General features: G+C 41.2%; 1 protein-coding gene across 1 annotated transcript in view; it reads right to left on the bottom strand.

Moving 5' to 3' along the window:
• LOC146668172 (multiple PDZ domain protein) overlaps nucleotides 1-12,167 on the bottom strand; it is a 45,673-nt gene extending 33,506 nt beyond the window's left edge. Inside the window, exons 1-16 of the mRNA XM_085408610.1 lie at nucleotides 12,085-12,167; nucleotides 11,215-11,381; nucleotides 9,754-9,969; nucleotides 9,381-9,449; nucleotides 9,090-9,212; nucleotides 8,596-8,679; nucleotides 8,338-8,445; nucleotides 7,503-7,605; nucleotides 7,301-7,392; nucleotides 6,983-7,196; nucleotides 6,599-6,673; nucleotides 5,939-6,018; nucleotides 5,561-5,707; nucleotides 2,611-2,796; nucleotides 2,274-2,435; nucleotides 1,608-1,817 (exon numbers count right to left, since the gene is read on the bottom strand). Of these exons, the coding sequence (XP_085264736.1) occupies nucleotides 1,608-1,817; nucleotides 2,274-2,435; nucleotides 2,611-2,796; nucleotides 5,561-5,707; nucleotides 5,939-6,018; nucleotides 6,599-6,673; nucleotides 6,983-7,196; nucleotides 7,301-7,392; nucleotides 7,503-7,605; nucleotides 8,338-8,445; nucleotides 8,596-8,679; nucleotides 9,090-9,212; nucleotides 9,381-9,449; nucleotides 9,754-9,969; nucleotides 11,215-11,381; nucleotides 12,085-12,097 (2,049 nt within the window). The 5' untranslated portion in view covers nucleotides 12,098-12,167. The remainder of the gene's footprint in view (nucleotides 1-1,607; nucleotides 1,818-2,273; nucleotides 2,436-2,610; nucleotides 2,797-5,560; nucleotides 5,708-5,938; nucleotides 6,019-6,598; nucleotides 6,674-6,982; nucleotides 7,197-7,300; nucleotides 7,393-7,502; nucleotides 7,606-8,337; nucleotides 8,446-8,595; nucleotides 8,680-9,089; nucleotides 9,213-9,380; nucleotides 9,450-9,753; nucleotides 9,970-11,214; nucleotides 11,382-12,084) is intronic.
• Nucleotides 12,168-16,215: the final 4,048 nt, after the last annotated feature.

Raw genomic sequence — 16,215 nt, 5'->3', positions numbered from 1 at the left:
AAATTCAGAAGGCCTGTAACTAGATTCTCTCTTCCTTGTTACTAAGCCACAGTCCACAACAAAAAGGAGAAGACATAAAGTGCTTATTAAGAGAAAACACACATGCAAGTAATGATCTTGCATATCTCTGTAAATTATAATACATTTTATTATACATTGCCAAACTGATAAAGATTTAATGAAGTCATAACAGTAAAATAAAATATCTTTTGAACTGAAAGTATGTTTTGAATGTGCAATGTGTGATAATGAATACGACTCAGAATACAAGCACCTAACCATGCAGCAGCCTCGCAAACATTTGAGAACGTAAAGAGCTCAATGAATTTGAGTGTGGAACTGTAATGAGATGCCACCATTGCAACAAGTCAGTTTGTGAATTTTGTGCTATCCTAGCTATTCCACAATCAACTGGAAGTGGTATTACTGCAAAGTGGAACACTGTATACAGTTACAGAGTTGCTTTGCCAGGTACTGAGACTCATATTGTGTAAAAGTCACCAAGGTTCAGCTGATTTAGAAATGTCAGACTTCCAAACCACCTTGTTCATTAACATCAGCACAAAAACTACGTGCTGGAAGCTTCATGGCATGGGTTTCCATGGTCAAGTGGCTCCTGTAGGTGTGATGCTTCTGTGTTTAATCTATGTAAGTACATCACAACCACAAACCTCCTAAAATCCTCTCTAAAAATGTAAATACACCATGCGTGGATGCAGCATGCAACGATTATGATTGGTACCTTCACTTAACGTATAATGGAAAATCATACACAAACATACAGCCACCTGTGTAGGCTACACTAAAGACTCTGAATATAAATTAGCCATAATGTGTAGATGGCCCAATACTTTTGTGTATATGCCATGTAAGATGTACCATACCATTTATTATGGAAGGCAACATCTTACATGGCACACTGTCTGGTAAACTTCCATATACTTGGACCATTATGATAAATAATGTATAATAAAGTATTTGCAGGATTAGCTGTAGGTGACGATCTAATAAGCCGTTTATTCATACACAGTTTGCTTTTGACTTTATCACAGCATACAAGTTAGCTCCAATGCAATATTACTAAACATTTTTAGCAATCAAAATTTTAAAATCTTCCAATATTGCTTCCAATATTACTACTTTGAGAGGCCCAACAGTAAAACATTAGTTAGGCGTTTTACTTATTTTGCATATTTTTATTTTTATTATGTTTGGTATATCGTCCTGGGCACAAACAACGCAAATATGTGGCAATCCTGAGAACAGACTATTTCTTTCCATGCAGTGTCATGTTGAACTGGACATTATAACCCAGGATTAAACTCAAAAAGCTTTAGTTTTGGCAGGTAGTATTTAACCTTGCTCCTGCTTTTAGCTTTATGTTTAAATCATATATATCAGCTTGCTCAAAATGATCACACTTTTCTTTCACTAAGTTTGCAGTTTGTAGTCTTTTCAGTTGGTTTGCTTTTAAATATACTTAAGATTAAAAAGCCTATATTTCATTAATCATTTACTGTTTTATAGGGCAAAGGGGTGTACTTGAATTTTTATGTATACTGTACAGTAATAAAAATCATAAATCCTCATGATTTATCTGCACATACCGGCAGAGGTTTGGCAACACCAATGTGGACAGGGCCATAGCCTGTGGACTTTAGGACATGCACAGCATAATCCAGGCTGGAGCCTTCTAGGTCAGTTTCATTGACAAACATGAGCCGGTCCCCAGGAAGGAGGCGACCGTCCCGATCGGCTACACCTTCAGGCACCAAAGACCGGATTACCAGAACTGTTTTAGAAGCATCTTCTGGATCCTAGATTTAAACCGAAAGAAGAAAGATTTGCTCAAATATGCATAGAAAATTAAAGTTAAACTAGAAAAATGAGAAGATGAGGCGTAAATGCAGGTAAACAAAGTGACGAGGGCTTAATTAACACATGAAAAGCAAAAGCATTGGTTAGCTTCACAGAAGGGAAACCAGCTACAGTTGCTTTTTCTTTATAGCTTGAAAGCTTTTGAAAGGATTGATTTTTTGTTGTGTAAAAAGGTTTCATTATCTAACATTTAAATAGAAACCGTCAGGGCACTTCAACGTGTTGGTGATTTAGAGCACAAAAACACAAAATACAAAAATCTTCCCTACAGAATACAGAAGTCAACTCCTCCATTTTCTTAGTATTCACTGAGAAACTCGAACACTGATATTCTTAGACTGCAGCCTATTACAGCCAGTTCTATTTGTAGAAAGGCTCAGAGGCATGTCTCTGACCTGATAGTCCAGGATACTGAAGCCCAGGCCCGACTCTCCTTTCTCCAGCTCGACCACCTGAGCCTCTCTCTCCCACATGGCCAAAGGAGGTGACATGGGGGGCACGCCACGCTTGGTGATGTCCTCAGCTGTAGGACAGGGAATGACACAACCCTGGTCCAACTGGAACAAACGGAAAGAAGAGAGACAGCAGAAAATGTAGAATGATTTACAGCTGTAGAGCACATCAGTTTCTTTTTCCATGCTGATCTACTGTTATTCATGCTGTTTTCAAGTTAAAGGATTTCAATATTAAATCTACTCCTCTCAGTTTACCGCCTCTTCAGGCTGTCCCTACCTTATCATTGAACCCAGCCAGCAGCTCTTTCAGGCTGAGACAGACATCATCATCGTCTTCCTCATCACTGTTGGGAACTGAAGGGGGTATAATGCGAGCGCACACAAGGTATACGTGCACTGGCAGCTCCTTCAAAATACTGACCACCTCCTTGTGCGTCTCTCCGATGAGAGGAATTCCATTCACCTGCCAGCAAGATACATAAAAATTACAAATTATTTCAAAAATACATGTTCTCGAAGTCAGGGATTGGTTGAGTCGTGTTTGTAGCTTTTAAAAAAATGTGCTCTTTACTGTGCTGTGTACCCAAGGTTAAAGATGCTGTGTGTGAAAATGTTTTCCCATAAAGTGCTGGCTGCAAATCATCTGACGTTTGTGTATATCCCTAACTGCGTTTCTCTGTGCATGTGTGTGAGCATACTTGGCTGAAATTTCTGTTTTGTGAATCAAGGAGAAATTGCTGGCTGCAGTACATCGAGTCACAGCAGAAACAATTAAAGCTGGAAGCAATAACCCAACCGGGTGAAGCTCATTTAAAAACAGAGATGAACAATGGCTTTGGCATCACTTAAGCCATGGGAAGGAGATCAAAGGGTCGAGCTGCGTCACAGATGTCGGTTTGTCCCCACAAAGATATGAAAGACAATCTGGAGTGTGTCTATAAAGCAGCGTAAAGCAGCTATAATTCATCCAAGAGTTCATCCGACTCCTCATCATAATGAGTGATACATGTGAGGGGACCTGTCCCCTGAGAAGTGGATATGCCGTGTTTGGGTTTACATTTTCGTTTTAATTCCTAGATTCATTCCTTTTTTCTTTTTTTTAACGCGTTTGCCTTTCCCCCCAATTTGTTCCAGATTGCAGGTTTCCCCAAGTCGAAGTCTGAGTTAATTAACCCTGAGATGGGAAACGCAAAAGTTTCAGGCAGCTGATCAATCAACTCTGACTATGTTGATCCAGATTTATGTGGGTGTGTGAGTAATGAAAGACAAAAACAAAAAACCCTCATCAGTGAAGGTCTTATGGCATGTTTTACCATGGCAACATGTAGTAAATTTAGACTGTGAAATTTATCTTAAGGAGAAAGGAGTTAATAAGTTATATTTATTAGATTCTAGCCAGTGTAGGCCCGTCGTTTAAACATTTCTTCACTTTTCTTAACGGATGGCATTGCTGAAATCCTTCTTGACTACTGTAGCTTACATTTAATACATGCTTTTTTTAATTGATGTATTTTGCAGTAACCTGATGAGGATAAAATGCAAGTGGCAGCAGCTGACAGTGAAAAACACTGTGGCACTGATACTAGTGTTGGTCTAGTGCCGGGCTGCACACGCTGCTGATTGGACAGGAGCCTGCCAGTCCAACCCAGCAATAAGGGGATTTACGTGGTTGCTGAAGTATTTGTTTTAGATTTGAAAAGCAGTATAATGTGAGCAGGTGGCCTTCAATCCCTTTTGATTTGGTTTATGTATGCTACAAGCAGAAACTCGAATGATACAGTTTAAGGTTGGATGTAGATACTAGTTACAGTTAATGTTCAAGGTGCTTGTTACTGCCTGAGGCTGAGACATGTTTCTCACACACACATACATACACACACGCACACACACACCTACACACACACTTTAGTTGTCCTTTTGTTTAGAGACATTAGCGAAAAAGATGTGGTTTTGGGCAGAGAGTTGATTGTGTTTACTTTCTATTTTCTTTTGCTGATCTGGAATCACCTACAGGCCATGTTGTCCCTGTAGTTTGTTTCCAAGTCATTTTTTGATTCTTATATCTTGTGGTTGAGCAATAAATATCCTTAGTGAAACTGACAACATCTGGTTCTGTGTCGCTTCTCTCCAATCTAGCTGAGCCATAGCGACCATATAAGAAGGTGGTGGTATTCCTAATTCAGAAAACACTTTTAAAAGTAATGCAATTCACTACACCCGTACTACACACCGTGACCTTATAAAACAGCTGGTGAGTGTATGTTATCATTACCACTTTATTAATCTTTAAAAGGGAAGTCAAACTCTAAAGATTAAGAATTTCTTTTGTTAGTGCTTGGGCCCAAACGAGCAACACTAACCTAGCATGTGTTTGCATGGCAGGAGAAAATCTGTGCAAACAAGTGGAAAACATTCAAACTCCACAGAAAATGACATATACCTCTCACTCCAGATATAAAGTCCAATAGTGCATGTGCACAACTAAAGCTAAAAACACTACGTTTACTGTGCTCTCTGTTCTGACTGGTGATTGGCTGGTCAGCCTCATGTATGTTTAATCACAAGCCCATCCATTTTATGTGCACTATGTCAACAGTAGCACATGTAAATGAGCGTGCACACTCACAGATGCACTCCAACATGTCATTAATGTAGCAGCTCTTCACAAAACAATTTGCCAACTTTGTGTCTTTGCAAAGTGGCAAACGAACTAATCAGACACTTGAATCACCTTCACCCAGCCGAACGTGGACATTTTAAAGAAATAACTGGCTAAAGCTATGCAGAGCTTAGAGACAATCACAAGCCAGAAGAAAAGCCAGAAAAAACATGGACGTAGCTTACAGGTTTGAAAAATTAAACCATTGGAGAAGAGCCTAAAGCCTGCATTCTATATGAGGGTCACTAAGTGGTGATAGATGTGGTTTCAAAATACTTCCTGACCAACAGAAGTCAGTGGGAAAATGGTTGTCAAGATCAATCATTTGGTCATACTATATTTAAAAATGGAAGATTATCTGTGGTATGAAACCATATGATATGAAAACATATCAATGATGGAACCTTATATAATAAGTAATCCAGAAATAACTCACAGTCGTGACAAATCAATCAGTTCCACACAGATCGTACTATAACCTGGTTTGCATAATCTCATATTGTTATCAAATGAGAAAATGATGAGTTCCACATACGGAGGCTGAAAGGGCCTGAAGTATCAGAGTTACCTCTAATATCTGGTCTCCTATGAAGATCTTGCCACTTTGGCCGACGGGCCCCTCGGGTAAGATGGAACACAGATAGTGATGCCCTGCCCGAGCCTCCAGACTGATGCCCAGACCGCTTGTCTCACTGAATCGCTCCAGCTGGCAAACCTGGTGGAGATTGTGGAAAATAAATGGCAAGTAAACAAAAAACAAAGAAAGCTACGTTTAAAGCTAAGTCTGACGGAGAAGACGTTTGAGCATTGTTACGTCAAAAAACTGTGATTTTTCAATGGTTGTTTTTCTGTGTACTGATACACAAATATTCACAAATGTAAAAACACATGTTTATATATTAAATTTAGTCAGGTGACAGTTAGTCAGCATTACAGTGACACTTACAACCACTTCATATCGCGGTCCCACTGCTTGCTGCCACCTCTTTCTCAGGTTTTCCTCCTCAGCTGGAGTCAGTTTCACATCTGTAAAATGTGCACATACAGAAAATCTGCCTCACCCCACATATGTAGAGATATATGAACCCAGGCACATACACACCAATTCAAATCACCTCAAGCCCCCAGATGACCCAATCAATAAATAATGGGATCCTATATGAAAGAATCCACTTGGCTGTATTATAGAGAGATGACAGCATCCTTCTACTTGTGGCAAGGCAGGATGTCAACATACACCCACAGCTCAGGCACATAGGATGTGCATATTCACATCCACCATCTTGTGATTTCTTGGCAAACCAATGTTTTCTCATTCATCTAATAAAGCCTCACAGCAATCAGGGCTTATTTAACTGTGCTCTCTAATCAAGCCCAAAAATTCTTGTCTAAATAAAGCCATATATGCAGGCGGGGTGAGAGACAAATCATCTGGAATTAGCTGAATGAGTTGGATAAACACATGATTGCACAATACTATAAATAGACTCCCATCAAAGAGCACGCTTCACTGGCACATTGCTGTTCCCTGAGTCCAATCAGCATATCACACCAAGTCCCATGATCTAGTTCCAGACTGCAGTGCAGTATGGGAAGCGGAGCTTACCGTTTTTGGAATCGTGTCTGGGTCGTCTGCTGGCGTATGCTGCTCTCCTGGAGATTTCACGCAGAGAGCAAATGCCTGGGAGACGTTTGAGCACACGTGCAGGGATCCAAACAGACATAAACAGACAAAAGAAAAGGTCGGTTTTTCCCCAGCAATCAAGCAAGCAAGCTCAACATCAGTACAGATATTCAATATCATACTCCGATCCAATATTACAAAGTTAATTAGGACACAGTTTAACTCAACTATGAAGGTAGCACCAGTGAATCAATGATCCTTTGAATTATAGATTAATAATCAACACGTTCTTGAGTTTCTCGGGTACAACAAAAATGATTTCACCGTGACACCGCTGAACCAATGTGTTTCCCCTTCACAAATCACCTGTCTCTTGAATCTTGTTGAGGCCCCATTTGTAGGGATTCCCTTCATGGAAGCTGTGGGAGTGTCGGAGGCGCTGCAGAGGAGGAACTGGAGGCAGGATGTTACTAAGACGGACGGCTTTTCTCAGCAACCTAAGTCTGACCAATGGACCTGTCCTCCTCAGCACTTCCATGGCACGCTGTTCACTGCAGCCCTGCAGGCTCACCCCATCGACCTGAGTCAGGTGACAAAAGATGTGGATGGAGTAGTATAGATGTACACAACTACAAGTAGATTTAATGGCAGTGTAGGTTAAAAGAGAGAGAAAGAGAAACTCACAGACAAGATGATGTCTCCAATGTGTATGCGTCCATCTTGATCAGCAGTGCTGCCTTTTACTATGCTCTTCACCATCACGCCAGCACTGTATACTGAGGAAAGAACAATATATGAAATATATCAAATCTGAAATGAAACTGAGAACTGATTGCATAAATGTGGCACTGTATTTTATTTTTTATTGGATAAAGATGAAACTTACCTGAGTTTAGGTCACCTACATAGCTAGAGATGCTGAATCCCAGGCCTCGATTGTTCTTAGTGAACTGCACACTGAACTCATAGTCATCATTCAAGTCACTGACCTGGAAAGAAGTCCAGAAGAAAAAAAAACATAATTACCACCTTGCAGTTGTATGCCTTCACCAACCAGTCAAGATGACATTTGCAGCCACGTCTGTCCAGACTTATACAGCCTAATATATAGCGTGATATTTAAAGGAGTTTAATAGGTGGGCACCAAAGATTAGTGTCACGATACGGTCACAACCTCATCTTCTGTTCCTAAGTTACAGCACAGCAGAAAGGAAAAGTGTTTTCAAAGAACATTTTTATATCAAAGTGACATTCACTTGTGGTCCTTTGGTAATAAATTCTAATCTCATCATCATTTTACCCCATTGCACATGTGAGTGATATTTTGTCATAATTAGCATATGAATTTTTGAGCTATACCTATTTTAAATCGGTTCATAATTGAATAATAAAAATTTGTGCATGACGTAAGGAAATTACAGATTTTACGAACACATTACAATCATCAATTTGGGATGGACATGAGAAGACACGGAGAAACTGCCCTTTGACCATTGCATCTAATATATACCTATTCAGGTCTTCCTTGTACTAAAGGAAGATGGGACAGAATATCCAAAAAACACCAGCTTTGCTGGCACAGATGCATAAAGATATTTGATTCCCCATTTAAATCACTGAGTAATCAATTAGATTTGAATTACACTGTAATATTTTTTGATACCCCTCCCCTCCCACCCCTTCTCTTCCACAGGCACACATACACACACATATACACCCACCACGCCATCCAGGTTTTGCTGGTTGAAGACAGGGGAGGAACAGTGGTTGTCCTTAGGACCATCCCGGGCAATGAGCAATTTCACCCTGGTACCAGCATTTCGCAGCACCTATCCAGGCGAGCATAAATGAATAAGATGAACAGTTAAAAGCCACCCTATTCTCAAACAGGGAAAACAGTGAAACCGCAAAAACAGATTAAGCAATGATTTAATCACCAATTTCACAAAGCGTTATTATAATTTGAAATCACGCCTCACCTGCGCCACCTGCTCGCTGTTCATGCCCGCCAAATCCGTATCGCCAATGCGCAGGATCTGATCTCCGCTGTGCAGGCGCTTATCCTGATGAGCAAAAGAAACTTGTTTTGATAACAATGCTTGGCTAAAAAACATCATTCCAACACTGCACTGATTGAACCATTTTATTTGTGTACAAATTAGATAAACGAGAGGACTAATAATTCATTAATTGATCATAAGAGGATTCATTGTATTATCGAACAAGCTAGCATTCCCCTCTGCTTCTCGTCTTTCTAATCTTTTTATATTATATTTATGGTTCTTTCTGTGCTTCTTTCCAGTTCAGTGACTTGAATTATGAGTAGGCTAACCAAAGCTTGACTCTCCATTTGATTAGTCTTTTCATCTAAGTAATGGTGAAAATAAAAACAAGACAGGAAAGAAAAAGGATTTTTTGTGTGTAAACGGATATGTAAACTTTAGCTATGTGATTCAGTCGCAGGCACACTTACCCTTCCAGCAGCTCCTCCAGGGAGAATGGTCTTGACCATGACCCCTGTGCTCCGTCCTCCTATGATGCCAAAACCAAGACCTTTCCCATCATTGGTCAGCTCTATCATCTCCACATGACGCCTCTAACAGGGCAAAGGTTACAATAAGTGGGAGGGAGACAGAAAAGGGGGAGTGAATAAATAATTTGTCATTAAATGCTTGAAAAAGGAGAAGAGTATTAGGTGTTATTTTTTAGTTATTTTTTACATACATAAGAGATACATAAATATTATATACAAGGCTTTCTGTACCTCGTGTGCAAAAGCAGAAAGGTTTCTCCCCATGGACATGGTACGGGAGATCCGAGGTGGAGTGCAGTACTAAAAGAAATGCCGTGTGTTAAATAAAAGCAAACTGGAATTATATTAAGTGAACTGATAAGTCTTCTTATGATCAGATAAGACTCTCATTTGATGATAGCCAACTGGGCCTGACTTACAAAATGCAAAGAGATATTCTGTAATGTGAAATGTGACATTTCAAATAGTAATGTGCTCCTTTTTACAACCGAATAAAAGAAATCATTTGATTGATTCGTAGTCTGTGCATGTTGAAAATAAAAGACTCCCTAATACTAAACTACTCCTGAATGACCTCTCTTTTATCGTGGCTATTTTTATATACCTGAGATTCAGTTGGAACATAGTTATCTGGGTAAATGTCTGAGAAGGACAGCTCCTGTGAGCCATGAGAGGAGATGCTGCCGTCCCTGGCAGAGCTGGGCCTTCTGTTCTCCACGGCCCATGTGTACGAGTCGCTGTGGCTCAGCGTCTTTGTGCCCAGTGCTTCACCCTGGCATGGGCCACAGTTCATGGACACGGACTTGGAAATGCCCTTCCCCTGTTTAGATTTACACAACAGGAAGGAAGAGTTTAAATTGAATGCATGAAGCAACAGAAGAGATGGATTGGGTGGAGTGCATGGAGAGAGGATATATAAGAGAAGGATACAAGGGAAAGAAGGAAAAAAAGATGGGTGACAGGAAGATGGGTGACGGGGTTGACACAAATTGAAGAATGGAGACGTGCAGTCAGAGAGGAACAGGATGATGGTAAGAGAGCGATGGAGGCAAATCAAAAAGCATAGAGCAATTGAGAAAGGAGGCCAATGTGAGACAATGGAGAAAGATGTGAGAAGGAGAAGAGGGGAGAGAGAAGAATGGGTTGGGTGGGGGTGGGGTTAATGTGTGTTAACTGAAAGGGAAAAAATACAGAAAGATGTAAAATGGAGCAGAGAGGGAAAAGATTGCAGAGTGGAAACTTAAGGATCTGAGATAAAGGCTTCTTTTCAATACCACATAACCACAAAAGTGTTCTCTTTTGTCTGCAACGTTTTCTGTTTCAGAGTTTAAAAGCAAGTTTCAGTGGGTGCCTATTTGTGATTTGTATTCTATCCTAACAATTTTGACACCTGTTGAAATGGCAGAAAGAGCGTTAAAGAGAGAACGCTATAAAAAAACCACACCAACAGGAAACTTTACCCTCACATTCCAAATGCTATGCATAAAAAAAGAAATGTGCAAAGAATCTCAACTAATAAAAACCATGTCAGCGTCTGTCCTGTTAAAAATATCTAGAGATCTTTGACACACTCCAGTGCCGCGCTTCCCAGAATGCAAAGATGCCAGAACGCTACAAGCCCAAACCACATGGTAATCTAATATTCCCTGTGTGTTTAAACTTTGCCTATTCGAGGATGTCACAACTGGTAGACACCAAATGAGTACGCAGATACATGCGCCGTGGAAGTGCAGGATTGTACGCATAAAAACTCTTGGATGAGTGGCATCCAGAGCTGTATACCTCACAACTCAAACACACACACACACACAAACAGACACACACATCAGCTCAAAACTTATGACAATGTTACAGACGACTTCTGTAAACTCTTCAACCTGATATATCCACTTCTTCCCTCCTCCTCCCCTCTCTCCCTCTTTCTCAGGGCTTTAGTGGTAAGCTTAGGTAAGCTGATTACTCATCCAGTCTGGTTCCTGCATTCAGTATTTTGGGAATGATTCCGGGCTCCTTCCTCACCATTCAAATGTACCAAACGCCCACACATTCTGGCTTTTCGCTATACCTTCGCCGCAGGCTTCTGTTGAGCTTGCTGTAAGCTCAGTATATGAAGGAACAGTGGGCTCTGCAGGACAGTCTTCAGCAGGGATAGCTTCTCCTGAGTGGGGGCCTCTCCTCTTTCCTTCAATTTGGCTTGCAGTCTCTCCACCGCCGCCAAGGCACACTGGGTATCTGCGAAGAAATTGTAGATTATTTGTGTCATTCAGAAACAGGATTTATCCCATTTGGCTTTGCATTAGTTTTCGCATGCTGTGGCAGCTGCTGAGACCGTGACACAAAGCCAGGTATTTGATATTAAGCTATTAAATGTCAACACTTACTAGTACCGGTGGGAAAGCAAAAGAGTAAACAATAAAAACAACTGTGCTTTCGAGGTTCGAGTGCTTGTCTGAAAAGAAAAATCTATGAACCAAGGCTGCCTGTGTGAGTTATTTTGATTTAAAATCTGTGGCTTGATATGGAGGCAGAAACTGAATTAAAGTGGTTACACACGCACACACAAACAACAAAAACCTATACTTCATCATACTAAAGGAGGCGTTCGACTTCACCGCAGAGCGAACGATGAAGCGTTTCATCAGGTCATACTGCCCTTGTTTATTTAGCTGAGTAGCAGCTGATGACCACAAGCCACAACTGCAGTAATTGTACTTGGCAGAAGGTTAAAACCCCGTAACTCTTCACCGCAAAGTTTTGACTACTGACCAGATTGTGAGTTCTTTCGCCACCTGCACGTGTAACTGTTCCCTTACTGTCTGGCTGAGGCAGACATGCCTGACACCTTAATTGTAAGAGCTTAATGACGGCAGTGGTGTGCAGTCTGACAGCGGTAACTGAGAGTGCTCTACATTTTCAGCTGTTTGAATTCACTTACCTATGATTTCCATCGTTGCCTCACAGATCGGTATGAGTGAAGATTTCCTCCCGCTTCTTCCCTCAGTTAAATATCATACTTGTCTGTTTGACAACTGCAAGATGAATAAAAACAAAGGTGATTGTGCAGATTTTTTTAATGTGTTCCTTTTCACATTTTTAATGAAACTGAAAGGGATGAAAACATAAGATGATTTCAATAAAGTTTAGAGAATTATGAATCCTGTAACAATGTAATATTACTTCATTGTGTCTTTTTACACCTGTTTAGCAGCATGTATCGTTTTTACCCTACGTCTTGTAGGCCCGTGCCATGCTTGCTTGCAAGCGCCTTGCTTGTCACCTAATGCTCTTTAGCGGGATTTAAATCTTTTCCAAAAGGCTTTATCAACCAATGATGCTAATTAACAGCGACACATAGCCTCCATCATTCTGACTTGAGGAGGGGAGGAGGGGGGCAGTCTGTATGGCTTCGAAGCATGATGCCAGTGGCATGATTTGATTTGCAAAACGATCGACTAGAAATGACAACGACTCATCTTAAATCTAATTAGAAGCCATTGATAGGCAAGAGAGGTATGCGCAGTAATACATACCCTTCACGGCAGGGTAATTAAATCTTTAGCTTGTCCCTGCTGATATTAAAGCAATGCTGACAGCTTCCAAATATTACTAAAATATATTAGAGATTAATGGTTTACAGTAGAATTACACGTCCCCATTAGCAGTTCACCTGATGTTTAATCGAGCACACTGGTAATTTCTATTTATTTATTTTTTTTAAATTTCTTATCCATAGCACTGAAACGCCATGTGCAGAAAGGTTCATCTCACCTCCATTGCAGCGCCTGTGGACGATCAACAGGTCCCCACTGAGCTCCAAGCACAGCACACACACCACTTTCGAGAGTACACGGGACAGATTTGCCTTTGTCGAGTAGAAAAAAATTAGTCTGTCCTAATGGAATAAGTCATAACAGCTTATTGAGAGACGGGGAAATGTCAAGAAGCGAGCTCTGGGCTTTATTTTCCTGCATTGTGTCCGCAGCTTGTGAGCGCTCCGTGCAGTGCGCATGTCACACCCTCTGATCTTCAGGCGCAGAGGGCTCATCCCTACTGATAAAGAGCTAGCCATCAGTAATCCCGTAGCCACAGGTGGGAAATAATTAAGTTAGCCACTCAGTATAAATGTGAGTATTTATGGTTTCTGCTACTTTCTACGCTATTAGCTTTATTAGACTTTCTTTGACAGATTTAACCTATAGTTACCTCTAAGATGAAGATTTTACACAAGCTAACACGTTTTAATTTTTTGTTTAATTATAAAGTCATGATTGACATTATATGACATAACAGGATTTTCAAATACAACACTGTGGTTTCCAACTTTTTTGGCATCGCAGAAACAAAGCGGTGTGTGGCCTCAGTTACATTTTTGGATGTATGTGAGGCTGTTTTTAAAAAGCCTTTACATTATTTCAATTTTTAACAGATCCAATTGGAGATCTCGCCAAAAATGACCGGAAACGGCGTTTTCCTCCTTTTGACTTCCTGTCATCATATCAAGACCCTCAGTATCTGTTTGCTGTCCCTGTAGGCTACGTGAAACTGTTTATGGGGAACTTGAAATCTTTATCACACGCTTATTAATAACATCATGATGTTACATACAGTACATTTGTTAGAAGAATCAAACCACAGGCTTTCCCCCAAACCTAGTATCTACTTTAATACTTTAACCACGCTTTCATCTCGTAGCTGTTCTGTCGCGCTTTTCATTCATATAGAAAAGTTACGATAATGCGTTATTTTAATTTAATGTTACCTTAATTTATTAATGGATTTACATTATTATGCTACTACTTTTCCTTTTGCAAAGAATCTTCTGTTGTTGCTTTCAGCACATGCTTTTTAGAGTAAACCCTTTTGAGAAAATGATGGTTGACGTTGTTGTAAACCAGTTTACGTTTATGTGGGCCTATACGCCTTGTGGTGAAGTAGGCCGTGGACATTAACCATATTTGATTCAATTAAGAAATGTTTTTAAAAATTAAATAAATTTACAAATTTATTTGGAGTTTAATACGTTTTAATAAGTTTTTGCTGTGCCAAAAAATGTCAGGTTTTCCGCTACAGGGAAAACCCGTTCGGATTGATCTGTAAAACAGCCCCTCAACTCATAGTCTGACTTTCTGTAGGCATATGGATAACTTCTGCAGGTCACCGTAGCAAAATCATTTAATGGGTTCCATGGTGCGATTAACCGAAACCAGCCCTGTGGTTTCCCCCCTTGTCCCTCTTGATTAGCTAACAATGTGGAATTTGTGGGAACGCTTACGTGTTCTCACACGGCAGGTGGAGCTCTAGGTCCAGAGATTTAGGAGCCAGATCCAGTTCCTTGTTTTCCACTGCACACCCTAGTTCTCGTCTCCCCATTTCTCTCCCTGCATCCCCAAGGCAAGAATCATCACCCTCTCCCCAGCCCTCCATCCACCCTGCTCCCCGCCCGCCTGCAACGCAACGCTCCTCGCGCCGGGCTGCGCTCTGATCAGCCGAGCATTCACCGCGCCTCCAAATTGGTTTGTCATTTCTGACCCCTCTCTCTCTCTGCGCCGACCACGGTCCTCTGCTCCACTGCGCTCTGCGCCCGTGGACTTCAGCAGAAGTCACTAAGAACATAAAGGCAGCCGAGAAAGATAAAAAGAGAGAGGGAGGGAGGGAGGAAGGGATACAGACAGACGGATAGAGAGAGGGAGAGACAGAGATACGCCTCTGTCCTCCTCCGGCGCTCCGCTGGACTCAGTGCGTTTGGACGGACTGACGGACGTGATACCTCCTACTGTGCGAGCTCTGATCGGGATACTAAGCACGCAGCTATTGGTTTGTTACACCCTCGGCTTCTTTATTTCGATACCCTCTTTCAGGAACACTTGCCAATGTCGTTCTGCAGCCGCGAGAATTAACTAGAGCCGGAGTCGAGGCACAAACCAACCACTGAAATTTATCGACTAGGAAGATACGTTTGTACACAAGAATTGCGTTCTGGTGACTGTATAGAGCAAAGAAGGAGAAGAAGGAGAAAGGTTATTCCCGACTCTTCTCTGCGCTGGATGTGTAAGCTATACATGCGCCTATACTGCTGCGACTGGCGATAAGGTAAGAGCCCGCTCTGTGTACCGACACAAATGATGGGAATTTTTTCCAGACATTACTGGTAAACGTCTTGGCTTTATGTCAAACCGTGTCACTGAATTGCTCCGAAAGCGCTGACTTTGGATGTTACTGGTGCCCATGGGAATGTGGCCTGCCATTATTGTACTTACGGGGAGCGGAAACTGGCCTTAATGGACGATTGGGTAAAATGTAATATAGTGCCAGCATTTGTACAGATGATGGTCCAGAGGCTTGTGGCTGCATGGGCGTCGCTAGGATGTGAGACGTCGCTAAGGCGAAGTAATAAGCAGTGATACCCATAACCGCTCCGGAATATAATCAATGCAATCACATTATCCCATGACATCTTCTCGGCCAGGGTGTACACATAATTATTATTCTGTAGCCGCAAGTACCTGCCTCACTGCAGGGCGTAATGACAAATCACATGCTCTGGCATGATAGATGACAGACAGACCAAGTGTTCACCTCATCAGTATTTCCTCTCCTGTTTTATGTGGTTGTCATTTGAGTACAGCTAGAGCTTATTTGGGGGCTGTGCTGGTTTGATCAACCGCAGTCTGAAATCCAGAGTAAATCCAACGGCTTTGTAAGAGAAGGAATATCCAGCAGGCCAGTGCACCTCAGGATACGTCAATCATGCGGATATATGAGTGAAAGCTTTGGCTCTTATTTACAGAAGAGGCGTCCGGGGTTGCAGATGACCTTGATGTGAAACTGTGAAGGCGGCAGAATCCATCGATGTTGACCTCACGCTGAAAAAATAAATTTAAAAAATATATATAAATATGAACTTGTGTCAGATTCGTGTGACCGCAGACGTGTACTCTCCCTAAGAAAAATGAAGTAGTAACATAGCCTAAACCTTAAAAGAAAAGAAAAAAAGCCACACTGATAATAAACAACATGGTTCATTGTAAGTTGTCTGCCTCCCAAATACTTGCAGGTGTCTGACAGT

Source organism: Rhamphochromis longiceps, linkage group LG6, assembly GCF_057381845.1.
Source record: "Rhamphochromis longiceps isolate RC_006_pf linkage group LG6, R_longiceps_female_GT1.1, whole genome shotgun sequence".
In the NCBI taxonomy this organism is placed as follows: Eukaryota; Metazoa; Chordata; class Actinopteri; order Cichliformes; family Cichlidae; genus Rhamphochromis; species Rhamphochromis longiceps.
The sequence above is the reverse complement of the archived record's forward strand: the minus strand, read 5'-3'. Positions and strand labels throughout refer to the sequence as shown.